Source organism: Lampetra planeri, chromosome 35 (assembly GCF_965212315.1).
Source record: "Lampetra planeri chromosome 35, kcLamPlan1.2.h2, whole genome shotgun sequence".
NCBI classification, from domain to species: domain Eukaryota; kingdom Metazoa; phylum Chordata; class Hyperoartia; order Petromyzontiformes; family Petromyzontidae; genus Lampetra; species Lampetra planeri.
Window position 1 is genome coordinate 2,809,538 of NC_136141.1, and position 21,703 is coordinate 2,831,240.

Consider the following 21,703-nt stretch of genomic DNA (forward strand, 5'->3'; position numbering starts at 1 on the left):
TATCAGGTATGTTTTTTGTTTGAATTCCGACTGCAGGTATTGTGGTCAATGCAAACATGACTCCTTGTAAAAAAAGGGTGTTAGTTTTGTTTCCAGATAAAAGGGTAAAAACCCAATTATCATATTTTGTTACTGGCAAATGAGGTTCCAATGGTACAAAACTGTTTAAAAAAAAAACGAGTTTTCAATCTAGATTTAACATTGTATAGCTCCAGTGGCTTCCTAATATCGGAATGGAAAGCGTTCTAAACGGGCGAAGAAGCGCATCCGAAAGCTGAGCAATGCAGTGAACCGTCTTTGTTCGACGGCTCGCCAAAAAATGCTGCGATGATGGCCGGAGTTGGCGTGGTGGTTTATGTTCGCGGCCGGTTCGGACATCACTCTCCAATGACGAGTTATCCGTGGGCAGGAATCGAACTCATGTCACGGAGTGCTCCGCACCAAACCGCTCCACCCTCCTGCAGTGCCTGCAGTGGTCGCCAAACACTCGTCACGTGCTATGTGTGGAAATGGGCAGGATCATGAAAGCATTGTTCTATTTTGATTTGAAGCTTTCGTGACTGCAGGACTCCAGACTCTTTGGTTCTCTCGGTAAAGTCACGTAGGTATAAAATAAATGACGACGTTTCGGGCGCAACACAAGCGTCCGTTATCAGGTGGGTAAAGTCACTCTATCGAAAGAACCAAAGAGCATTGTTATATTTGTAAACTTACTCAGCCCACAAACGACTGCACAAAAAAACAATAATTACATTCGTTTAGTCTTAGTTTGGCTTAAGTTTAGTGTGGGAAATTGCGCCCCCTGCTGTGTTAAATTATAACCAATATCTTCAACATCGGTTAATAACACTGCCGCCTTATAAGGAAACCTGTATTATAGGCGACGTTTCGGGCAATGTCCCTTCTTCAGAGCACATGAGGCCACTTCAAGTATTTTTTTTCTGAAGAATATACCAAAATATTACCTTTTAGAGAATGAAATGGGGGTCACATGACAACTGGACCACCCTGTACATTCAAGACAAGCCCACAAATCTGGCTGCCGCCTGATGAAGCTGGTTGTAATTACTGGCGAAACGTCCTTACTCAGATTGTAAATGTTGTGGCTTGGCTCTCCAACACACCGGTGGTGCTGTACTAGTATACTACACTATACACTATTATACACTACACTATACACTATTATACACTACACTATACACGACACTACTATACACTACAATACACTCCACTATACACTATACTACTATACACTCCACTACTATACACTCCACTATACACAGATTCCAAGAACACAGGATGAGATGTTAATATCCTTTGTGCAAGCACTTCCAAGAGTTCATGAACAGTGAGCCTGGTGAAATTTGGGGAGCGCATCGTGTTTCGGCCTTTCACACTATACACCCTCCCCAAAGGCGGCCAGCGACAGGGTGATCAATCCTACGCTTGCGTCCCATTCCCAATTAGTCATAGGAGTTGCCTTGTTGTTGATAGCCAACATCCCATGGGACTATGCATGGCAGGGGCGTCCTCCTCCCTGAGTCAAGCATTGTTGACTGCATACCTATACACTACACTATACACTACAATACACTCCACTATAACGACACTACGATACACTATACTACTATACACTACACTATACACTACACTACTATACACTACACTATACACTACTATACACCAGAGGTGGGACAAAGTCATTGTTATGCAAGTCCAAGTCGAGTCGCAAGTCATCAAATTCATGACTCGAGTCTGACTCGAGTCCAAGTCACATGACTCGAGTCCACACCACTGCTATACACTATACTACTATACACTACACTACACACTACACTACTATACACTACACAATACACTACACACTACACTATACACTACATTATACACTATACACTACACTACACACGAGTGCTGTACTAGTAACGAATTGGCCACGTTCTGTTTACGTGACAACCCTCACTAGTTGGCTGTGTCGGGTGGTGGCGGGTTTTAACGACACATTTATCTATTTACGCGATCGAACCCCCTCCCAAAAAACAACCTCTCTTATGGACGATATTGGTCACTAAAGCCTGCCCACGTGTTAAACTGTGAATATCGAACTCAGCTCGTGGAGTTCGTAGCGCGCTAACCGCTGCGCCACCGCTCCCCCCACTGACAACTGAAGCACGGCACCTTTCAACTCGCCACTCGCCCTGGAGGCAGAAACACCCACGCGAGCGGCTTACCACACGCGCGTTCAGCAGCCCTCGGGGCGTCTGTCGCTCTCACAGCTTCACCCCAAGATCCGCGCGTCCGCAATCGTTCTCATTCCTCTGCAGCGCTTGTGTCTCTCCGTCTCTCATCGCCGTCGTCTCCTTGAGCCTCGCCATGCCTGAAGGGGTGGACAAGGACGTCTACCCGGAGGCCCCGAGCCGCACTCCTGCGGCAGAGAGGAGCACCACGCTGCCCGACCCGGGACTAATCGTGGCCCAGCTCTACCACCTCGCCATCGACCTCCCCGTCACGACCTTGCGGGGTAGCGACATTCGCAGTCACCTTGATGGTGGCACACACACCACACACACGCCACACACACACCACACACACGCCGCACACACACCACACACACACGCCACACACACACGCCACACACGCACATCCACACACACCACACCACACACACCACACCACACACGCCACAAGCTGTCTGGCCAAGGAGGACGAGCTGAAGTGACGCGGGGATTGGTGGTGCACGCCTCTGTGTAGACTTGAGGGCGATGTGCTGCTGTGTGTGTGTGATGGGTGCGGGGTAGCGCCATTCACAGTCGCACGCGAGAGCTCGAGCCGAGTAGGATGAGCAGAAGTCACGCGGCGATGGGTGGTGCATGTGTGTCTATTGTACAGGGTGTGTCTACTGTACAGTGTGTGTACTGTACAGTGTGTGCTATACAGTGTGTCTACTGTACAGTGCGTGTACTGTACAGTGTGTGCTGTACAGTGCACGTGTGTGTACTAAACAGTATGTGTGCTGTACAGTGTGCGCGCTGTGCAGTGTGCGCGCTGCGCAGTGTGTGTGCTGTGTGTGTGTTTTGTAAGCTGTAAGTTCGGTATGCATCTCTCGATTGAAGGTTCAGAATCAAAATATTTGATTTATCCGGGGTTAATGTCCATTAGTAACCTTTATACGTAAATATATATGTATCAGTGTCCCAAATGTGTGTAGACTACAGAGTGGATCTTTGTGTGAGTGCAAGATCGTGCCACCCGGGAACCCGAGTTCGATTCCCGCACACGGCCAACACCGGTGGCGAATATCTGAACCTGTCCTGACCCTCCCCTAGGTTGACTCGGCCTCGAATGAGCACCTAGGTGCGGTGCTTAGTAAACATCGCCACCGGGGAGACAAAGGCGGCCGGCCGTGGTGCTGGCCACCCGCCCCCTCGTGTGCCGTGCCGGCCTTCATAGCAGCACTTGGCCCAACAGTCGGTGAAGGCTATACGGGGGTTCTTTATCTTTGTAAGATCATGTCTACTGGACGAGTGACCACAGTAGCTTGTATTGTGCGGTGTTTAGCCTTCGCGCGTGAGTTTTAGTCAACCCATTGGTGGATGAAGGCCTTCCCACGCTGAGCGAATAATTTGACCCCAAATCGCCACGTTGGTCAGTCAATGATTTGGCACAAACCGCGCCGTGTGTAGCGCCGTTCTGTCTCGTTCCAATTCCATTGATCAATTATCTTCTATTCTTGCGTTCGGCTATAGGTCCGAGAGCTAAAATGCCAACGTTGAGGTCTTGTCAGCAACGGGGGGAGGACTTCAGGACACAGAGAGAGAGAGAGAGTTCGTGTCGTTTTGCTGTTCGTCCTTCGTTGAAGAAGCGCGGCCACAGTCGCCCTTCTCTGGCTCGTCCTTGTGTATTCCCATTCACGAAGATGTGTGCACGGGCGTGTTGTTCTGATGCGATTGATTGCCCTTTGAGGAATGTCAAAAGCCAAGCAGGTGCGATATTTGGGTCTCGAATGAAGCGTTTATTTAGGACGTCCGCATTGTTCCATTTGTACTAATTGCAAAACAAATCTTAATTCTAGATTTGAAGCTTTCGTGACTGCAAGGATTCATATTCTTAGGTTTTTTCGGTAAAGTCACGTAGGAAAAAAATTGAAATTCATAAAAGGAAAATAAAAATAAAATAAATAATAAAACAAATCTTGATGCGCGCAATGCGACGAATCCATCATGACCGTAAGTATTCGTTACGGTTGACCTGATCTTGTTTTGGGTGATTTGTTGACCTTTCTTATACTCTGCACTACCATGTTTCTGTACTGATTGTTGTTGTAACGTTTTTACCCCGTGCCCATACTGGGCATCTGTGAAAATAACTTTATAGCTCATCGGATTCCACCAGTATATTTAGATTTAATTCAGCCACATCGTGGCTGTATGTGTGTGTGCCCGTGCGTGGCTGTGTGTGTGCCCGCGGCTGGCTATGTGTGTGGCTGTGTGTGTGTGTGTCCGTGCCTGGCTGTGTGTGTGTGTCCGTGCCTGGCTGTGTGTGTGTGTGTCCGTGCATGGCTGTGTGTGCACCCGTGCCTGGCTGTGTGTGTGGCTGTGTGTGTGTGTGTCCGTGCCTGGCTGTGTGTGTGTGTCCGTGCCTGGCTGTGTGTGTGTCCGTGCCTGGCTGTGTGTGTGTGTGTCCATGCCTGTCTGTGTGTCCGTGCATGGCTGTGTGTGTGCGACTGCCCGTCTCTCTCGCTCTCTCGCCAACGCAGAGTGGGTGGAGCGCCAGCAGCAGAAGAACAACCACGTCTACTACCACCGCCAGTACCGCCGCGTGCCCATGCTCACCGAGTGCACTGTCGGGGACCTGCTGTGCAACTACGAGGCTGACCGCCAGTGGAAGCGTGACCTGTGCGTAACGTTTTCACCTTGGAGTTGCACCCCCCCCCCCACCACTATCCAGGGCCGGATTAAGGTTCTTGTAGGCCAGATGAACACGCTTGGCTCGAAAGTGACGACATCACAATGTATCCCTCTACTCAAGACCGAAACAGGAGGATTTCCCCACAAATCTGGCTGTCCGCCTGATGCTCGTTGTAATTATTGTCGAAACGTCGTAATGGAATGAATGTTGTGGGTTTACTCTCCAACACACCAGTGTGCTGTACGTGACAAACCTTACTAATTGGCTGTGTCGGGTGGTGACGGGTTTAACGACACGTTTATATTTACGCGATCTCGTCCAAAAACCTATGGATTCTTGTAGGCCTTTCAGTGATAACTTTCCAAAAGTTACTACGGCCACTGTCACTCCGCTTGTTTCACGTGTACTTCGTCCAGCCACTGGACAGATGTCGTTATCGACACGCTCATTATTTAGTCTGTGCCCTAATTCGATTGAAGCGTGCTGTGCGCCGCAGATAAACACATGATAATTTGACACAATGTGCCTATCCTTTCTATATAAATACATGTATTCAATAAGATATCTTAGTTACATTTGTTATCATACAGTCACACTTTTTTTGTAGGCCCTAGGCAGTGCCGAGGCGGTGGGCACGGATGTAGAGCGGTATCCGTGCGGATAAATGAAGAAGCCATTCCGTTCTGTTGAATATTTACAGGGCTCGGTATAGGCCAGCACACAAGTACTGCTTTTCCGTCACCAATAAACCTTCACCTGGTCCTCTTTGCTACCGCCCTCGCAGGAAAGTGGACCGAGAGGTTGTGAAAATCATGCAGGAGCGCATGCAGGCGTGCGTCACTCGCGAGGGAGAGAACCACCAGCAGAACTGCTTGGAGGAAATGCGGAAGTACAAAGAAGTGAACATCGCCTTCGAATCGCGTTGTGAGTGCTGTACCAGTTCTTTGCACCTGGCAGAGTGGGGGGGAATCGACCGGATGACCCCTTTGCCAGCTCGGCATATTGGGAGGTGGCAGGCAGAGGTCGCAACCAGGTACCCGAAACCCGTACCCTACCCGATACCCGTACCCGGTTGGGTACGGGTACCCGTTTGCGACCCTGGTGCGGCCGGGTACGGGTAGGCCGTGAGTCACTGGTGAGTAACCGTTTGTCACTCATTTCCCAACATCTTGTCTCTTCTCACAATTCAAGTTCCTATAATCAACTCAACCACGCCTGCAACATGGCTTCATCCCAGAGGTCGCAATCAGGTACCCATTTGCGACCCTGGTGCGGCCGGGTAAGGAATCAAAACCCGTTTGCGACCTCTGGTGGCAGGACAGCTCGGCAGTTGACTTGATCCACGGCTAAGTTTCCATGCATAACGAACCATGCAAACGTTATGCTGTAAAAATACACTAATTTAATCCAGCACTTCTCTTCTATAGTTATTGATGAGCGAGCTTATTATAATTTACACCAGTGTAAATGGCAACATAACATAGATTGTGCGATTTACCCCAGAAATATTCATTTGGATCTCTGGCATGGATGGCAATGTGAAACCACATCTGGTCCACAGCAGTGGTCAGCACCCACTCTGCCGAGAGTACATATTCAACGTCAATATTTTACTGGTAGGAACCGCCAGGTTATACCAGCCCACAGGGGATTATTGTGTCTGTCGTGCAGGGAGGGGCTGTGTGGGGAGGGGCTGGTCACCGTGGTGCCCTTAAAAAACTCAACGTTTAACCTACTCACGCCGGCTTGTGCCCGCCCTCAGTCGGGAATATTTGCAGAATACACCACGCCGCCGTTGACCCTGGCCATTGACCGAGCAAGCCAACGTTCCTACCAGCTCCCTCCGCAGGAATGTGTTAATTGCCAGAGCTGAACTTTGGCAAATTTGATAACAGAATAAAAAAATGTGCAGTTCAATAACTGGATGCAACAACGGTATCTCAGCAGCTGTAAACCAAGGCATATGGCCATTAGATATATATTTAAGCGGTATACAAAATTAGGCTGAAATCACTCGTCTAACAGACTTGATCATACCAAGACCTGTCTGTACAGCCTAGCCTGTGAAGGACAGTTCTGCGAGCACCTGGTAAGGTTCACAAAGTTAGTGATTTCCGGCTCAAATGAGAATTCTGGCAGAGGTCATCTTTTTAAACAGGTAGGAACAACAGGTTCCACACTGCCCACCAGGGATTATTTCTGTCGTGCATATCCGGAATTCCGCCCACCCATGCACCTCTCCACCGAACACCGCCGTGATTGGTTGACGATGTCGGGGTGGGGGAAGGGTAAACATGCCCACTCATCCAACTGCCCCCCCCCCTGAACGCCACGCTGTCCAACCAAGTTCCTACCTGCCCACTCGGAAGGAACGTGTTTACCCTGGGCCCAGTGGTGGGATAACTTTCCTCAGGGGCAAGTTTCAACCACCACAGTTCCCAAGTGTTCCTCGTTTTATCAACCTCTCACCAGGATTTCAACTTGTACCCTTCTGATTGGGAGTATCTGATGGCTCTTTTGCTGGGCCACCAGACCAGACATCTTCAAATACAACACTGTTTAATTGCAGGTGGCTGGGTAGCTAATTTTTGTTTGTTGCACAGATGGCGACCTGGGCGTTCTGGGGAATTCACGGCGATGCCTGATGAAGCAGAAGCATCGCATGATCAAGGAGAGGCGGCAGGCAGCTGAAAATGAGTAGTGGAGTGGCAGCAATAAGAGCTGTTTCAGATCCTTTAAGCTTCTTTATCGCTGGCGCAGATGGCACTGGCCAAAGCAAGCCAAGCCCGCCACCTCTGTACATTCTAATAAAGATGTTAAAATATGCCTCTGCGAGACTGTCTGAATATATACACACCACCCATCACATACGCACACACGACGGAATTAAGTGCACGAAGATTCAAAATCTTTTTTCCTTGGGTGGTTTTATTGACTGTGACCACAACAATGCAGAGCAATCCGTGCAGCTTCCCTGAGAAGCAGCGTTTTACGCTGTGGGCTTGGCCACGGCCACCCTCGTGTGGTTCTTGGCCAAGTGGTCGCTGTACTCCTGCAGAGGGAATAGTCACAAGGAGAGGGGGGAGAGATGGATTACATCACACTCTTCACAGCAGGTATATAACTCAAATGAAGTGGGTAAAAAAATCGCACAATAGCTTGTTTTATTCTCATCTGTCGTGTATATTATTACTCTTTGTATGGATGTTGTATTTGCTCCAGGATATGGAGATGTATTTCATGGAAAGCGCGGTATAAATAATATGCGTGCTCGCTGAAGAGGAAAGCATTTATATGGCGTGATTCCAGAACAATTCTCGTCCACTTCCCCACCAGGTACCTGGTAAGGAGACTTGATGAACACCGTCTCCTTCCAGAGGTCCGGAGTCAGGTAGCTGTACGTCTTTGAGATGGCGTCAAACGTAGCCTTGGCTGTGGATGCAAGCAGTACGGTGGGTTAGACAAAACGACACAGGATGTGAGAGCAAATGCTGTTATATTGAGCATAGCTTGCTATTAAGCTTTCCAACCTCAATGCAGGGCACAAACTACTGCACCACCGCTGTGCCCCTTTAAACAAATAATTATCAAAAATAACCAGACCAATACCCAACGGCACAATCAGCAAGACGAACGATAGTGCAACAGCGGGCTTAAGTCTCTTCGTCGGCAAGTGCGTTTACCAAAGTTTCCCAGCGTGGCGGTGCATCCGCGTGCCGACGTATAGCAGTCGTCAATGCCGGCCATGGTCAGCAGCTTCTTGGGCACAGGGGCGGACACGATGCCAGTACCGCGAGGCGCCGGGATGAGGCGCACCAGCACGGAGCCGCAGCGGCCCGTGACCTGTCGAGAAGAGTCACAACAGCGGCTTATCACTCTGCGCGCAAGGGCGTCTCTCTGGTCGAGCGGCGTGGGGATAGGTGCGACACTGGGTGTGGGATAACGTGTGTATTGTGTTGAAATTCTTTCGCACTCTACGTAGCCAACCGTGCTAATCGGAGGTGCAGGGTAAGGGCAACAAACGAAAGAAAAAACAGTTCTAAGGAAATGAGTTTTAAATCTAGATTTAAAAGTGCACAGCTCCAGTGGCTTCCAAATATGGGAAGAGCCTTACGTGTGTACGGGAGTAGCCACTGAATCCAAGGCTTCCCATTAAATAGTATAATCTGGTGGCTGGAAGGGGTCCCGTGAGAGTTGCAGAGCACGGGGAATGACTGAAGGTCAGGTGTCGTGCAAATGCGTAGTCACCCATGCCTCGAGGGCAATTGGACGACCCACTCGTGTTATAGGAGTCTTTAAACAATGCTAACAGCGTGCTACATTGAACAGTGACAATGTGGCAGTAGTGGTGACTTCATGAGGTATTATAGAATGCTAAAAGGTGTGCTGCATAAGGCACTATGCAATAATAACGGTAAACTACGTAACATAGTACAATGCAAACAGTTTGCTATGTTTTAGTGTCATCTATTGTTAGGCGATGAGAGTGGTGATGGCGTTCGGGCATTGCAAGAAAACTAACAGCGTGCTACACACAACTGTACAATGCATAGGATTGAGCTACGGTTCAGAATATTACAATAACAAAACAAAAACACGATAGGAGTGCAAAGTATAGGGAAGGTAAACAAATCACTTACAATTAGACAAATAAAACATTACTTGTTTTTAATCTCATCAGGTAAAACTCACGGAGGTATTAGCTTTTTTTTCAGAAGCTACCTGGCCATAAATGATAGCTGAAACAAGTATAACCTGTAAAATCAAAGTTTTTCACTATAGAGTCCCTCTCGTCCTCTGGCTTGAGATGGCTGCCACCTATGGGTCAGATGATTGCATTGCACAATTAAGCAATTGGTAATTAAATATAATATTTTTGTCCTAAAAAGTGTAAAATGTTGGAAAAAAATTTTCACGAACATTAATTGTCACGCACAACGAGTCTGTGGAAAATTTTAGCTCGATTGGCTCACGGGAAGTGGGTTAAAACAACGACCGAAAGATTTGCACGGTCGTAAGCGCGCAAGCAAGCGAACCTAATATAAAGGATTTAAAAAGTGTCTCATGTGGAAACGGGGGTGTGCAGGGCACGACGGCGGAGTGCTGCGGTGGGGGACTTACCTTGCAGGGCACGGTGTGCGGCTTGCTGATCTTGTTGCCCCAGTAGCCACGGCGCACCGGCACGATGGAGAGTTTGGCGAGGATGATGGCGCCGCGGATAGCGGTCGCCACCTCCTTGGAGCACTTCACGCCGAGACCGATGTGTCCGTTGTAGTCACCGATCGCAACAAACGCCTGGCAGGAGGAATCGTGACAACGCACGCTTACATTGCCATGACATTCACGAGCAGTGTCGCTGCAACACACCCGCGTAACTTGATGTTCAGGTGAAGAAATCCACAATCACTGGCATTGTAGAAGTCACAAGGTGAATGTGTAACTTATAAATGTATTGCAAAAAGTCTTCCACAATTCAACTACTCGAGCTTGCGAGTCAATGTCGATGAATCAATGCACCATTGCACCACTACTAAAATGTATTTTACAACCATCTTATGTTCCGATTATTTCCATATCGTTGGGAATTGACATCCCACTTATGCTGGTAATACTGTATTCCACTCCCTGTGCTCCTGTGCAATAAAATGGTTCGATCACAAACGTCCCGCCTGTAAATCTGAGTTTGCATTTTATCCCCGTGATCGTGTGGTTTTTTTCTCCGGATCCTCAGATTTTTTCCCTCCACATTTAGAAAAATGCGTTTAAGAGTATTTAGCTGCTATAAATGTCCATGTGATAATCCACTTCATTGGGCTATCATTTGTGGCCAGGGCACTTTTGAAAAAGAGCCATATAGCTCAATGGGCCTAACCAGGTAAAATAATAGTTTTAATAGTGAACCTCTTACTCCCCCAGCAAACAAGCGCTACAACCACTCACCTTGAACCTGGTGCGCTGCCCGGCACGTGTCTGCTTCTGCACGGGCATGATCTTGAGCACCTCGTCCTTCAGAGCCGGGCCCAAGAACAGGTCGATGATCTCAAACTCCTGCAAGGGGGGCAGCCAAAACATGTCGCGTTAATAAAGGGCACAGTCGCCGCACGACAATGCACCAACGAGCTGGCGAGAGGAAAATGTTCTGGGGGTTACCCCCCTCCATTTTTGCAATTCAATACCTTGATGGGCAGAGAGAAGAGGTAGATCTCCTCCAGGGACTTGATCTTCATGTCCTTCACCAAACGACCCAGCTTGGTAACAGGATTCCACTGCAGCCAAGGAGACGTTGGGCGTTACCATCCGGTGCTCATTTTGCGTGACATCAATTGCCCGTAACGGTGGGTGCCACGTGGGCGCGTGTCTGCTTGTGTGTGCTTGGATGTGTAGGTGAATGTGCGCGCTCTAGAACAGCAGTCGTGCAAGGCACCGCACTACACAAGTGTGGCGACTCAAGTTTGACTTTTGGTAGAACCGAGTGAGACAGTTTGGGGTGAGGCCTCATCCATCAGTGAACTGATCACGGACTAATGATTATTAAATTCACACTGTTTGTCAATGTAGGCGATGTTTGCAGAGGTCAGTGCAGTTATTTTAACTACTTCACCACTGTTCCAGCCTGTTGCAATTACATGAACCGGCTATGTATCTCCCCGAGGTTGAGCCAGTCTTAAAAATTAGTACCTGGTGCTGTGTGCAAATATCAGCACTGGGAAGACAGAAAGTCAGCCAGCCGGGTATTGTTCTGGCCACACCATAACAAAGGCTAAATGTGGGATCTTTGTCATGTACGCAGGTAGAGTCTGTGTGCAGGTGTCGCTCCCACCTCCTTGTCCTCGCTCTTCCCTCCACGTCCACGACCCCGGCCACGACCCCGACCCCGGCCGCGACCTCGACCCCGGGCCCCAGAGCCGAACCCCCCGCGGAAGCCGCCCCGATTACCACCGGCGTCGTCCGCCATTTGCTGCACGCGCACACACACATGGCATTGATACTTAGATTTGGGATTTACATAGCACGCGAGGGTAAACCCGGAAGATACGTTTGCATGCGGCTCTCCTCCCAGTGCTCTTTTAAGCATGATGGCCCCAATGAGCTGCAATGGACAAGCATACAAGCTCTCAGGAGTGCTGCGTTAGACCTCGTTAATGTCATTTGGGTGGCCCACACACACCTTGGCGTTATCCAATATTAAAGCAAAACAAAAGTATCTCAATCTTTATTTCTTAATCAGAATCCGTAATTTAGACCGGAGGAATCCGATGATTTTTGAAGCCCTTTTTCACAGATGTCCAAAAACTATTGTTACCAGGTTGAAAATGTCCCCTCTTGTATCCAACTAGTGGTGTTAAAAAGCTTGCAGTGAAAGGCGTCTGCAGGCCGGTTTGAAGTGATAGGCCCTCGTGTCGAATGATGCTTCATCGGGGGTACCATGCGAACCAGGGGACGTAGGTTTTCTACTCGTGCCATCAAGTGGAAAACCGGCGTACCCGGAGAAAGTTTAACACGAAGTCTTTCGCGACCATTATCATCCGTCATATAACACCCGGAGAAACCTCACAAAAAGGAGATGACACTAAACGCTCCGCACGATGTCTCGTGGATGTACTTTCCGTCTCTAGGCCACGCCTGGTATTCCTCATCAACCTCCAACCCTGTTACAATACTAACCAGGAGCAAACCCGCTTAAGCTTTCGAAATAAAATGTATTCCTGGTGATTTGGTCGTAGATTAGCCCCAACAAAAGGTTAATGGTAAATAATAACGCTACAATGGGATAGATTTCAACCACGGCGAACATCAGTGGCGAGTTACATCTGAACCGATCCTAAAGGTCTCCCCCTCTTCACATTTCCGCACTAACCAGCGTGGCGAAGTATGGTCAAACGACCCACGTGGACCAACACTTTCTGAGCGGGTGGAGGGCTTCATCCAGCAGTAGAATGACGAAAATAATCAATCACTATCACACAATTGTTAATGAAAATAAGTAACATGCCTCGCATATCGCGGCCTTAATAATAAAACAGGCGACGTTTCGGGCAACGGCCCTTAATCAGAGTACAAAAGCCATCCGTTTTGTGTGCATTTATAAACGCTGACAAGTTTCTCATCAGCCATCATCAATCCACTGCTAGATGAAGGCAAGTTGTTGCCATTCCCCACAGCCCTGCACAAGGGCTCATTCAATCACTTCCATCTCCGCGATTGACGTCCAAACTACCTTTTGTCTAAGTGTATAGTTTTACGAAACTTGTAATTTCTATATAAATGGTTTCCCAATCATGAATCAAAATCCCTTCCTATGCTGCGGCCTAGGCCAGGCTTTACTCAAAACACAAGTTACACGTTGGTTTATAAATTAAATTTACAATTACAAACCTTCAAGTTATCATCGCGTATCTATACCAGCCAACAGATAACTTTACATCGGGTTCGACCCTTTGAAACTCACAGCGATCGCGACAAAGTGAACGCGCACAATCCACGCCGCACTGAACACGCCATTACCACCAGCGGCAAACCTTATCGGCGCGGCCACCCGGCACACTAAACCTAATTAACGAGAGAACTTCACAAACGAAAGTCGCAAATAGTGCAATGGTAGCCTCCAGCAACGTTCGAGGAATCGTAATCTACTCGATGAGAGATCGCGCGGGGTCGGATGGCCGCGATGTGAGGCAGATTGCGACGAGGAATCAACGGGAGCGAAAGCGAGGCGCCATGACTTACGTGATGTCTCTGGGAGAAGAGGGGGCGCCAGTGCGCATGCGCGGCTATCAACGGCCTCTTCGACGTCAAGGCGTTGCCAGGTAAGGGAGGATTTACCTCTAGATTCGGAGGATTTGTCTTTAGATTAAGAGGATTTGCCTCCAGATTCGGAGGATTTGCCTCTAGATTCGGAGGATTTGCCTCCAGATTCGGAGGATTTCCCTCTCGATTCGGAGGATTTACCTCTAGATTCGGAGGATTTGCCTCCAGATTCAGAGGATTTACCTCTAGATTCCAAGGATTTGTCTTCAGATTCAGAGGATTTAACTCTAGATTCAGAGGATTTAATTCTAGATTCGGAAGATTTGTCTCCAGATTCAGATGATTTAACTCTAGATTCAGAGGATTTAATTCTAGATTCAGAGGATTTGTCTTGAGATTCAGAGGATTTCCCTCTACATTTTTTTTTTATAAACTTCCAGATCCAGATTTTTAGAACGCTTTGGAAAATAATGGGGCTATTGCCCGAAACGTCGCGCGATTATATATATGTGTTAAAAAAAATCAAATTAGTGTATTGAGTTTTTGTTGGTCGTTGGTGCTTAAGCTCAACTGCCAATCGCATTTTATCTGAACGATACGTCGAGGTTTTAAACGTGTTTATTTCCAGGTATAAATTAACTTTATTTGTCACATTTATCCTGAGCCCAACACTTGCAGGCCTTCTTTCTTACGTTCATACATTACCCGTGTAATAATTAGCATAGTTCATGCCCATTGGAGCTTACAATCCCTGTAAAGCCCCGTACAATAAGTTCGTGAAACAGCTGGAGATGCACACAAGTGGAAAACAGCAATGTTCCGGTAAACATTGAACGTAGACCCAACGTTGCAACGTCATTATTTATTTATTTTATTTTTTCTCCCTACGTGACTTTACCGAAAAAAACCTAAGAGAATGATGTCAAAAGCCTGAAGGGGGCAATGCCTATGAGGGTGTAGGGTAGGGGGGGTAGGGCGAGAGAGAGGGGGGGGGGGGCGAGAGGGGGGGGGCGAGAGGGGGGGCGAGAGGGGGGGGGTAGGGCGAGAGGGGGGGTAGGGCGAGAGGGGGGGGAGAGCGAGAGGGGGGTCGAGAGAGGGGTAGGGCGAGAGAGGGGTAGGGCGAGAGAGGGGGGGCGAGAGGGGGGGGGCGAAAGGGGGGGGGGCGAGAGGGGGAGGCGAGAGGGGGGTGGGGTGAGAGGGGGGGGCGAGAGAGGGGGGGGGCGAGAGGGGGGGTAGGGCGAGAGGGGGGGGGGGCGAGAGGGGGGAGGGCGAGAGGGGGGGAGGCGAGAGGGGGGGGAGGGCGAGAGGGGGGGGCGAGAGAGGGGTAGGGCGAGAGAGGGGGGGGGGCGAGAGGGGGGGCGAAAGGGGGGGGGGCGAGAGGGGGAGGCGAGAGGGGGGTGGGGTGAGAGGGGGGGGGCGAGAGATGGGGGGGCGAGAGGGGGGGGCGAAAGGGTGTGGGAGCGAGAGGGGGGGGCGAGAGGGGGTAGGGCGAGAGAGGGGGGGGCGAGAGGGGGGGGGCGAAAGGGGGGGGGGCGAGAGGGGGGGGCGAGAGGGGGGGGCGAGAGGGGGGTGGGGTGAGAGGGGGGGGGGGCGAGAAGGGGGGGGGGACGAGAGAGGGGGGGGGGCGAGAGAGTGGGGGGGCGATCTCGTGTGTTGATTGCATACTGACGACCATTAGCCCTGCAGAGGGCGCGTCGCCCGTGGCAGGGGATGTAGCTCAGTGGTAGAGCGCACGCTTCGCATGTGTGAGGCCCCGGGTTCAATCCCCGGCATCTCCACGCTTGACCGATTTTTTTTTCATTCCAAAACTTTTTTTTTTCATCTTATTGGTTCTTTCGGTAAAGTCACGTAGAATGGAAATAATAAAATACTAAAAATAAAACATAATAAAATAATTATCACGACGTTTCGGCCACAACGCAAGCAGCCGTCCTCAGGTGAAGACCAGGTCTGTCGTGGAGACAGCGTTGTGGCCGAAACGTCGTGAGAATTATTTTATTATGTTTTATTATTATTTTATTATTTCCATTCTACGTGACTTTACCGAAAGAACTAAGAAGATGAATCCCTGCAGTCACGAAAGCTTTAAATCAAAAAAAAAATTCATTCAACATGCCTTAGTTTCAAGAAAGGTACTTAACAGTACAATGATATTATACCAGTATAATAACAGCATCATGATAATTTAGTATAATGGTAGCGTTGTTCAGGTTATAAGTGCTGGCAAGCACAACAACACACGCGTCTACATGTGCATGAACGCTTCAAACAATTAACTCAATTGGGACGAGACGCAGAAAATCATCGCCCTCACCACGCTACTGGTCAATCGAATGCGCCAGGGTGCTCTTGCAAATGAGACGCTATCCTGGACTCTAGAGTTCTCACGTGGTTACACGAAAAACACTTAATATACGCATGTGTGTTGTGCTGTGTTGAAGGAATGCTCGTGTGTGCAGCTCGGGTGGGGCTGGGGAGGGGCTAGTCACTCCGTGGTGCCCTTATAAAACTCAACGTTTAACCTACTCACGCAGGCTTGTGCCCGCCCTCACAGTCGGGCATATTTGCGGAATACACCACGCCGCCGTTGACCCTGGCCATTGACCGAGCAACCCAACGTTCCTACCAGCTCCCTCCGCAGGAATGTGTTTTTGGAATTCTACCTTTGTTGGAAAAATGAATTAAATAAAAGCTTCCAACATGGAGATGCCGGGGATTGAACCCGGGGCCTCACAAATGCAAAGTGTCCGCTACACCACTTTGCTGCGTGCGCTCTACCACTGAGCTACATCCCCACCACACTGGCTCCGTCTGAACCCAGTAACGTGACCTCGTTGTGTAAGGGGGCTATCGGGGTCATGTCCTGAGTTGATCTGTTCCTTTTCCCGGTTGTTAGATCGCGACACTTGGAAGCAAGCATTACCAGGGCTACTTGCGTGGACCATGAAAGTGACATCTCGTCCACATTATGGGTCATTACAAAGAACACACAGCTAGATGAATGTGGCCCAGTGGCCTAATGGATAAGGCTGGGGATTGTGGGTTCGAGTCCTATCTGGGTCTTTAGTGTTTTGGTAAAAATTCAACGATCATCTTTCTTCTTCAAATCGTAATTTGATTTCCCATTCAATTACCTTGGCATAACTTTCCTCTACTCTTTTCAAGAAAATTTCCCAAGTATGGTGATATTTTTCCATTCGTTCCACTCGATGAGGACTCCAGACTGATTTTCGTCTCACTCACTCCGTTCGACCACCACTCGGCAGGTCACAACACTTTTCTCTCGGCTTCTTCCACGCACTGCTCGAATTTGGAAGCCCATCGTACGGTATCAAATCTAATTATCTTGTTAATTTCCATAAATATTTAGATTTTACACCTGATGAGTGCTTGTGTCGCAGTCGAAACGTCGTTAGAATTTTATTGTTTTATATTTTTATTATTTTATTATTTGCATTCTACGTGACTTTACTGAAAGAACCAATAATATGAATTCCATAAATATGTTCCTCTTATCGACTACAACTTTGATTGTAGTGCTGTTCAATGCTGACCGTATGACATTGTTGGTCTTCTGGATCTGTGCTCAGCAACCAAAACGAATGAACACAAGCAGGCGTTTTTGTCCAGGCCACGCATATTCTTTCGAGTAAAATTGGCCACTGGCAAAATGCCACCACGTGGAGATGCCGGGGATTGAACCCGGGGCCTCACACATGCGAAGCGTGCGCTCTACCACTGAGCTACATCCCCGTTCCTGTTCTACCTGGGCGCAGTTCCACCTAGGTACGGGGTGAAACTTCGTCATCAGCTTCTTCCTCTCCCTTGTCACCCCACTCACTCTCCTCTTGGCCCTGGGCCCTGGACCCACCGAGTCTTTGAAACAAAAATAAATAACAAGAATACATGTGGATGGATCCTATAATGCTTTCCCAATTTATTTATTCTTGGAAATATTTTATTCTGAAATAAAACGTTTTTTGGATACTTTTAAGCACTTGTTTTCATCTCCAAATGTTTAAGGAAACCATTTCATCACTGTGTGCATCGCTAGTTATACATAATAGCAAGTTCCTGAAATCAACACAAATTCATCCTAAAGTATCGTTCATTTATGGTAATATTTACGAGAGTTCATGTGCACCCCGATTACAGGGACATGAACCTTTGTTGGAAACATAAATTAAATAAAAGCTTCCAACATGGTGATGCCAGGGAATGCCAGGGAATGAACCCGGGGCCTCACACATGCAAAGCGTGCGCGCTACCACTGAGCTACATCCCCACCACACTGGCTCCGTCTGAACCCAGTAACGTGACCTCGTTGTGTAAGGGGGCTATCGGGGTCAGTTGAAGAATCTACTCGGAAGTCTCGCAGATCTGTTCCTTGTCCCGGTTGTTAGATAGCGGCACTTGGAAGCAAGCATTACCTGGGTTACTTCCGAGGACCATGAAAGTGACATCTCATCCACATTACGGGTCATTACAAAGAACAAACGGGTAGATGAATGTGGCCCAGTGGCCTACTGGATAAGGTACCAGCTTATGGAGCTGTGGATTGTGGGTTCGAGTCTCATCTGGATCTTTAGTGTTTTGGTAAAAATTCAACGATCATTTTTCTCCTTCAAATCACAATTTGATTTCCTATTCAATTACCTTGGCATAATTTTCCTCTACTCTCATAAAGGAAATTTCTCAAACATTCTCATATATATTCTTGTACTTTTCCACGTGATGATAAGCCACTGTCGTTGAGCTATCACTTGTGGCCAGGTCGCTTCTATTTCAAGAGCTATTTCGCTCAGTGGCCCTGACCTGGTAAAATAAAAATTAACCCGTAAAAACAAAGTTTTTCACTATAAATCCTTTATATACGTGGCATCGGTTTGATTTTATTATTCATTTGTTTTTCTTGAGTAAGAGTTTCATTTTTATCACATTGGTATTTTAAATTAAATATGAAAAAAATAATCCTAAAAAGTGTAAAATTTTGGAAAAAAAATTTCACGAAAATAAATTGTCACGCACAACGAGTCTCTGTGCAAAATGTCAGCTCGATTGGATCACGGGAAGTGGGTTAAAAAACGACCGAAAGATTTGCACGGTCGTAAGCGCGCAAGCAAGTGACTTTACCGAAAAAACCTAAGAATATTAATATAAAGGATTTTAAAAAATGTTTTAAAGGTCAAAACGACGAGGTCACCTTACTGGGTTCAGGCTGAGTCAGCGTGGTGGGGATGTAGCTCAGTGGTAGAGCGCACGCTTCGCATGTGTGAGGCCCCGGGTTCAATCCCCGGCATCTCCACGTGGGATTATTTTTTGAATGTTTATTTGAAACTTCAAAACGAAAGTTGAATGCGGAAACTGAATGAGCTCTGACTTGATTTGAAGCTTTCGTGACTGCAGGAATTACTCTTTGGTTCTTTCGGTAAAGTCACGTAGAAATAAAGCAATTTAATATTATTTTAATTTATTATTCATTTTCTTTCTACGTCACTTTACCGAAAGGGCGAGGGAGGGGAGAGGCGGCACATTGATTCTCGTTAACGTGAGCCAATAAGAACGAAACTTTTAGGATAAATGTGTGTTTGCTCTTTCTCCAGTAACATACAATGCACTCTGTTGGGGGCCTCTCTCACCGTGGTCGAACATTGACTCGAGTCTCGTTTGTAAATTCATAATAAGAACGAAACTTTTAGGATAAATGTGTGTTTGCTCTTTCTCCAGTAACATACAATGCACTCTGTTGGGGGCCTCTCTCACCGTGGTCGAACATTGACTCGCGACTCGTTTGTAAATTCATAACACGTCGCCCTCTGCTGCTCGTGGTAGGAAACTCTGAATGAAACTCAAAACAAATCAGAGTCGGGAATCTTGATATATTTATACCGGAGGAATCCGATGAGTTATCAGTCCATTTTTCACCGATGTCCACCAGGGGTGGGCCAGAATGACTCCACTGCCCGCACCCACGGCTAGACAAAAGGACGCGAGTTTCCAGCAAGGCATCGTTCGGAGGATCCTCTCGTCCATCGCGCGCGCTTGGCAGTCTCAGACAATCGATTGCATTCGGAGTGCCCGTGCACGAACATCTCCACTTTTTTTAGATTTAAAGCTTTCGTGACTGCAGGGATTCATCTTCTTGGTTCTTTCGGTAAAGTCACGTAGAAGGGAAAAAAGAAAAGAAAAAAAAACCAATAAAATAATGATCACGACGTTTCGGCCACAACGCAAGCAGCCGTCCTCAGGTGAAAAATGAAACACCACCAAGCTTAGAGCGTGGTGTTTCATTCTTACTTTCATAAACATCTATATATTAATATGAACGTATAAAGTTGTGGTTTATATTCATCGTGGACTTATGTTTAATATGAAGATAAACTGGATACGGAATAAAAAAATAAAAAATCACGACCCAGATGGGACTCGAACCCACAATCCCCAGCTCCGGAGGCTGGTGCCTTATCCATTAGGCCACTGGGCCTGGCATTGCCAAGGTGTCTCATTTGGGTCATCATCACCACCAGCCATGGTCAATCCACTGCTGAGTGAAAATGTTCCCGTGCCATCGTCATAGCGTCCACGGTTGCGAGATGTTAACTCCCTCGCCTGGTATGCAGGAGGCCGTGGGTTCGATCCCGACCCTGACGCCTGTTTGTTTTGGAGTTTGCGTGTCTCTTTTTCCGTGTTCGCGTAGATTTTTCTCCCGGATCCTCCGGTGCTTTCCCTCCACATTTAGAATCGACGCGCGTTTAGAGTGTTTGGGTTGCTGCTTGAAATGTTCACGTGATGATAAACCACTTCCATTTGTGGCCGGGTAGCTTCCGTGAAAGAGCTTCATAGCTCAGTGAGCCTTACCTGGTAAAATAAAAAACAAATGTTTTTCGTGGTCATCTCAAAATGTCAATGCGACGTCACAATCTACGTGGCAAGTCAATGTCGTGGGTGCTCCCTCCCTTGGCTGGCACTCCGCTGTTAGTCTCGCGAGCTGCGTCTCTCATTGGCCGAACGCGTCCTGCTTGTCCACGCACCGCTTGACTTCTCTGAGCAGTCAATGTGATGATGTCTCTAAACCAGTGGTGCGTGTTCTCTCATCATCCACGTGTTCTTCTTCTTGTCTCTCTCTCTCTCTCAGTGTCATCACCACTATCCACCGCTGGATGAATATCAGCGCGACGATGATGTCTCTACCCTGCGCGTGCGTGTTCTCTCATCATCCACGTGTTCCTCCTCCACCCCCTCATGTGCCGTGCCGGCCTTCATTGATGCTGCTCGCTGCTAACAGCACATGCCCCAACAGTCTGTTAAAGGCTACACAGTGGTGGGGGGGGGGAGGTATTTCTCTTTGAGTGTGATAGACAGCGCTGATTTGAAATGATGGACGTGCTGCGTGGGTACGTGTGTGTGTGTGCACGTGCGTGTGTATGCGTGGGTGTTCGCTAACAGCGCTTGCCCCGACAGTCTATTAAGGCTATATGGGGGATCTTTGTTCCAACTTGAGCGGTTGTGCAGCTGCGCTATGAACCCGGGCGAAACGAGTTCGATTCCCGCTCACGGCTACCAACACCGGTGACGATTATCTGAACCAATCCTGGACCTCCCCTAGGTCGACTCAGCCTCAAATGAGTACCTGGTGCGATGTGTAAACATCGCCACTGGGGAGACAAAGGTGGCCGGGCGTGGTGTTGGCCACCTACCCCCTCGTGTGTCGTGCCGGCCTTTATAGGTGCTCGCTAACAGCACTTGCCCCAACAGTCTGTTAACGTCTTCTTGGTTCTTTCGGTAAAGTCACGTAGAAGGGAAATAATAAAATAATAACAATAAAACATAATAAAATAATTCTCACGACGTTTTGGCCACAACGCAAGCAGCCGTCCTCAGGTGAAGAACAGGTCTGTCGGAAAGACAGCGTCTCATTTTATTATGTTTTATTTTTATTATTTTATTATTTCCCTTCTACGTGACTTTACCGAAAGAACCAAGAAGATGAATCCCTGCAGTCACGAAAGCTTTAAATCGAAAGTCTGTTAACGCTATAGGGCGATCT

General features: G+C 48.1%; 2 protein-coding genes and 4 non-coding genes across 9 annotated transcripts; 3 read left to right on the forward strand and 3 right to left on the reverse strand.

Moving 5' to 3' along the window:
* Positions 1–2,194: 2,194 nt before the first annotated feature.
* On the forward strand, positions 2,195–7,734 carry NDUFB10 (NADH:ubiquinone oxidoreductase subunit B10). Its single transcript, XM_078610937.1, has 4 exons — positions 2,195–2,521; positions 4,757–4,895; positions 5,693–5,832; positions 7,512–7,734. Exons 1-4 carry the CDS (start codon positions 2,374–2,376, stop codon positions 7,607–7,609), a joined length of 525 nt encoding a protein of 174 aa, XP_078467063.1. The 5' UTR covers positions 2,195–2,373; the 3' UTR covers positions 7,610–7,734.
* Positions 7,735–7,799: 65 nt separating this feature from the next.
* On the reverse strand, positions 7,800–13,715 carry RPS2 (ribosomal protein S2). 4 transcript variants are annotated; one of them, XM_078610932.1, is made up of 8 exons: positions 13,636–13,715; positions 11,729–11,866; positions 11,085–11,174; positions 10,849–10,956; positions 10,030–10,203; positions 8,592–8,751; positions 8,249–8,340; positions 7,800–7,960 (listed from the first exon to the last, which is right to left on the reverse strand). In XM_078610932.1, the coding sequence occupies exons 2-8, from the start codon at positions 11,861–11,863 to the stop codon at positions 7,898–7,900; spliced, it is 822 nt and encodes a 273-aa protein (XP_078467058.1). In that variant the 5' UTR covers positions 11,864–11,866; positions 13,636–13,715; the 3' UTR covers positions 7,800–7,897. The 4 variants fall into 4 exon arrangements, with proteins under 4 accessions (XP_078467058.1, XP_078467060.1, XP_078467061.1 ...); XM_078610934.1 differs by having other exon boundaries at positions 13,428–13,648; XM_078610935.1 differs by lacking the exon at positions 13,636–13,715 and adding an exon at positions 12,767–12,823.
* Positions 13,716–15,362: 1,647 nt separating this feature from the next.
* Positions 15,363–15,434, forward strand: TRNAA-CGC (transfer RNA alanine (anticodon CGC)). The gene has a single exon. It is a non-coding gene; the product is annotated as a tRNA-Ala (tRNA).
* Positions 15,435–17,337: 1,903 nt separating this feature from the next.
* TRNAA-CGC (transfer RNA alanine (anticodon CGC)) lies at positions 17,338–17,409 on the reverse strand. The gene has a single exon. It is a non-coding gene; the product is annotated as a tRNA-Ala (tRNA).
* A 1,480-nt stretch (positions 17,410–18,889) lies between these two features.
* Positions 18,890–18,961, forward strand: TRNAA-CGC (transfer RNA alanine (anticodon CGC)). Its single transcript has one exon. It is a non-coding gene; the product is annotated as a tRNA-Ala (tRNA).
* A 1,106-nt stretch (positions 18,962–20,067) lies between these two features.
* Positions 20,068–20,140, reverse strand: TRNAR-CCG (transfer RNA arginine (anticodon CCG)). Its single transcript has one exon. It is a non-coding gene; the product is annotated as a tRNA-Arg (tRNA).
* Positions 20,141–21,703: the final 1,563 nt, after the last annotated feature.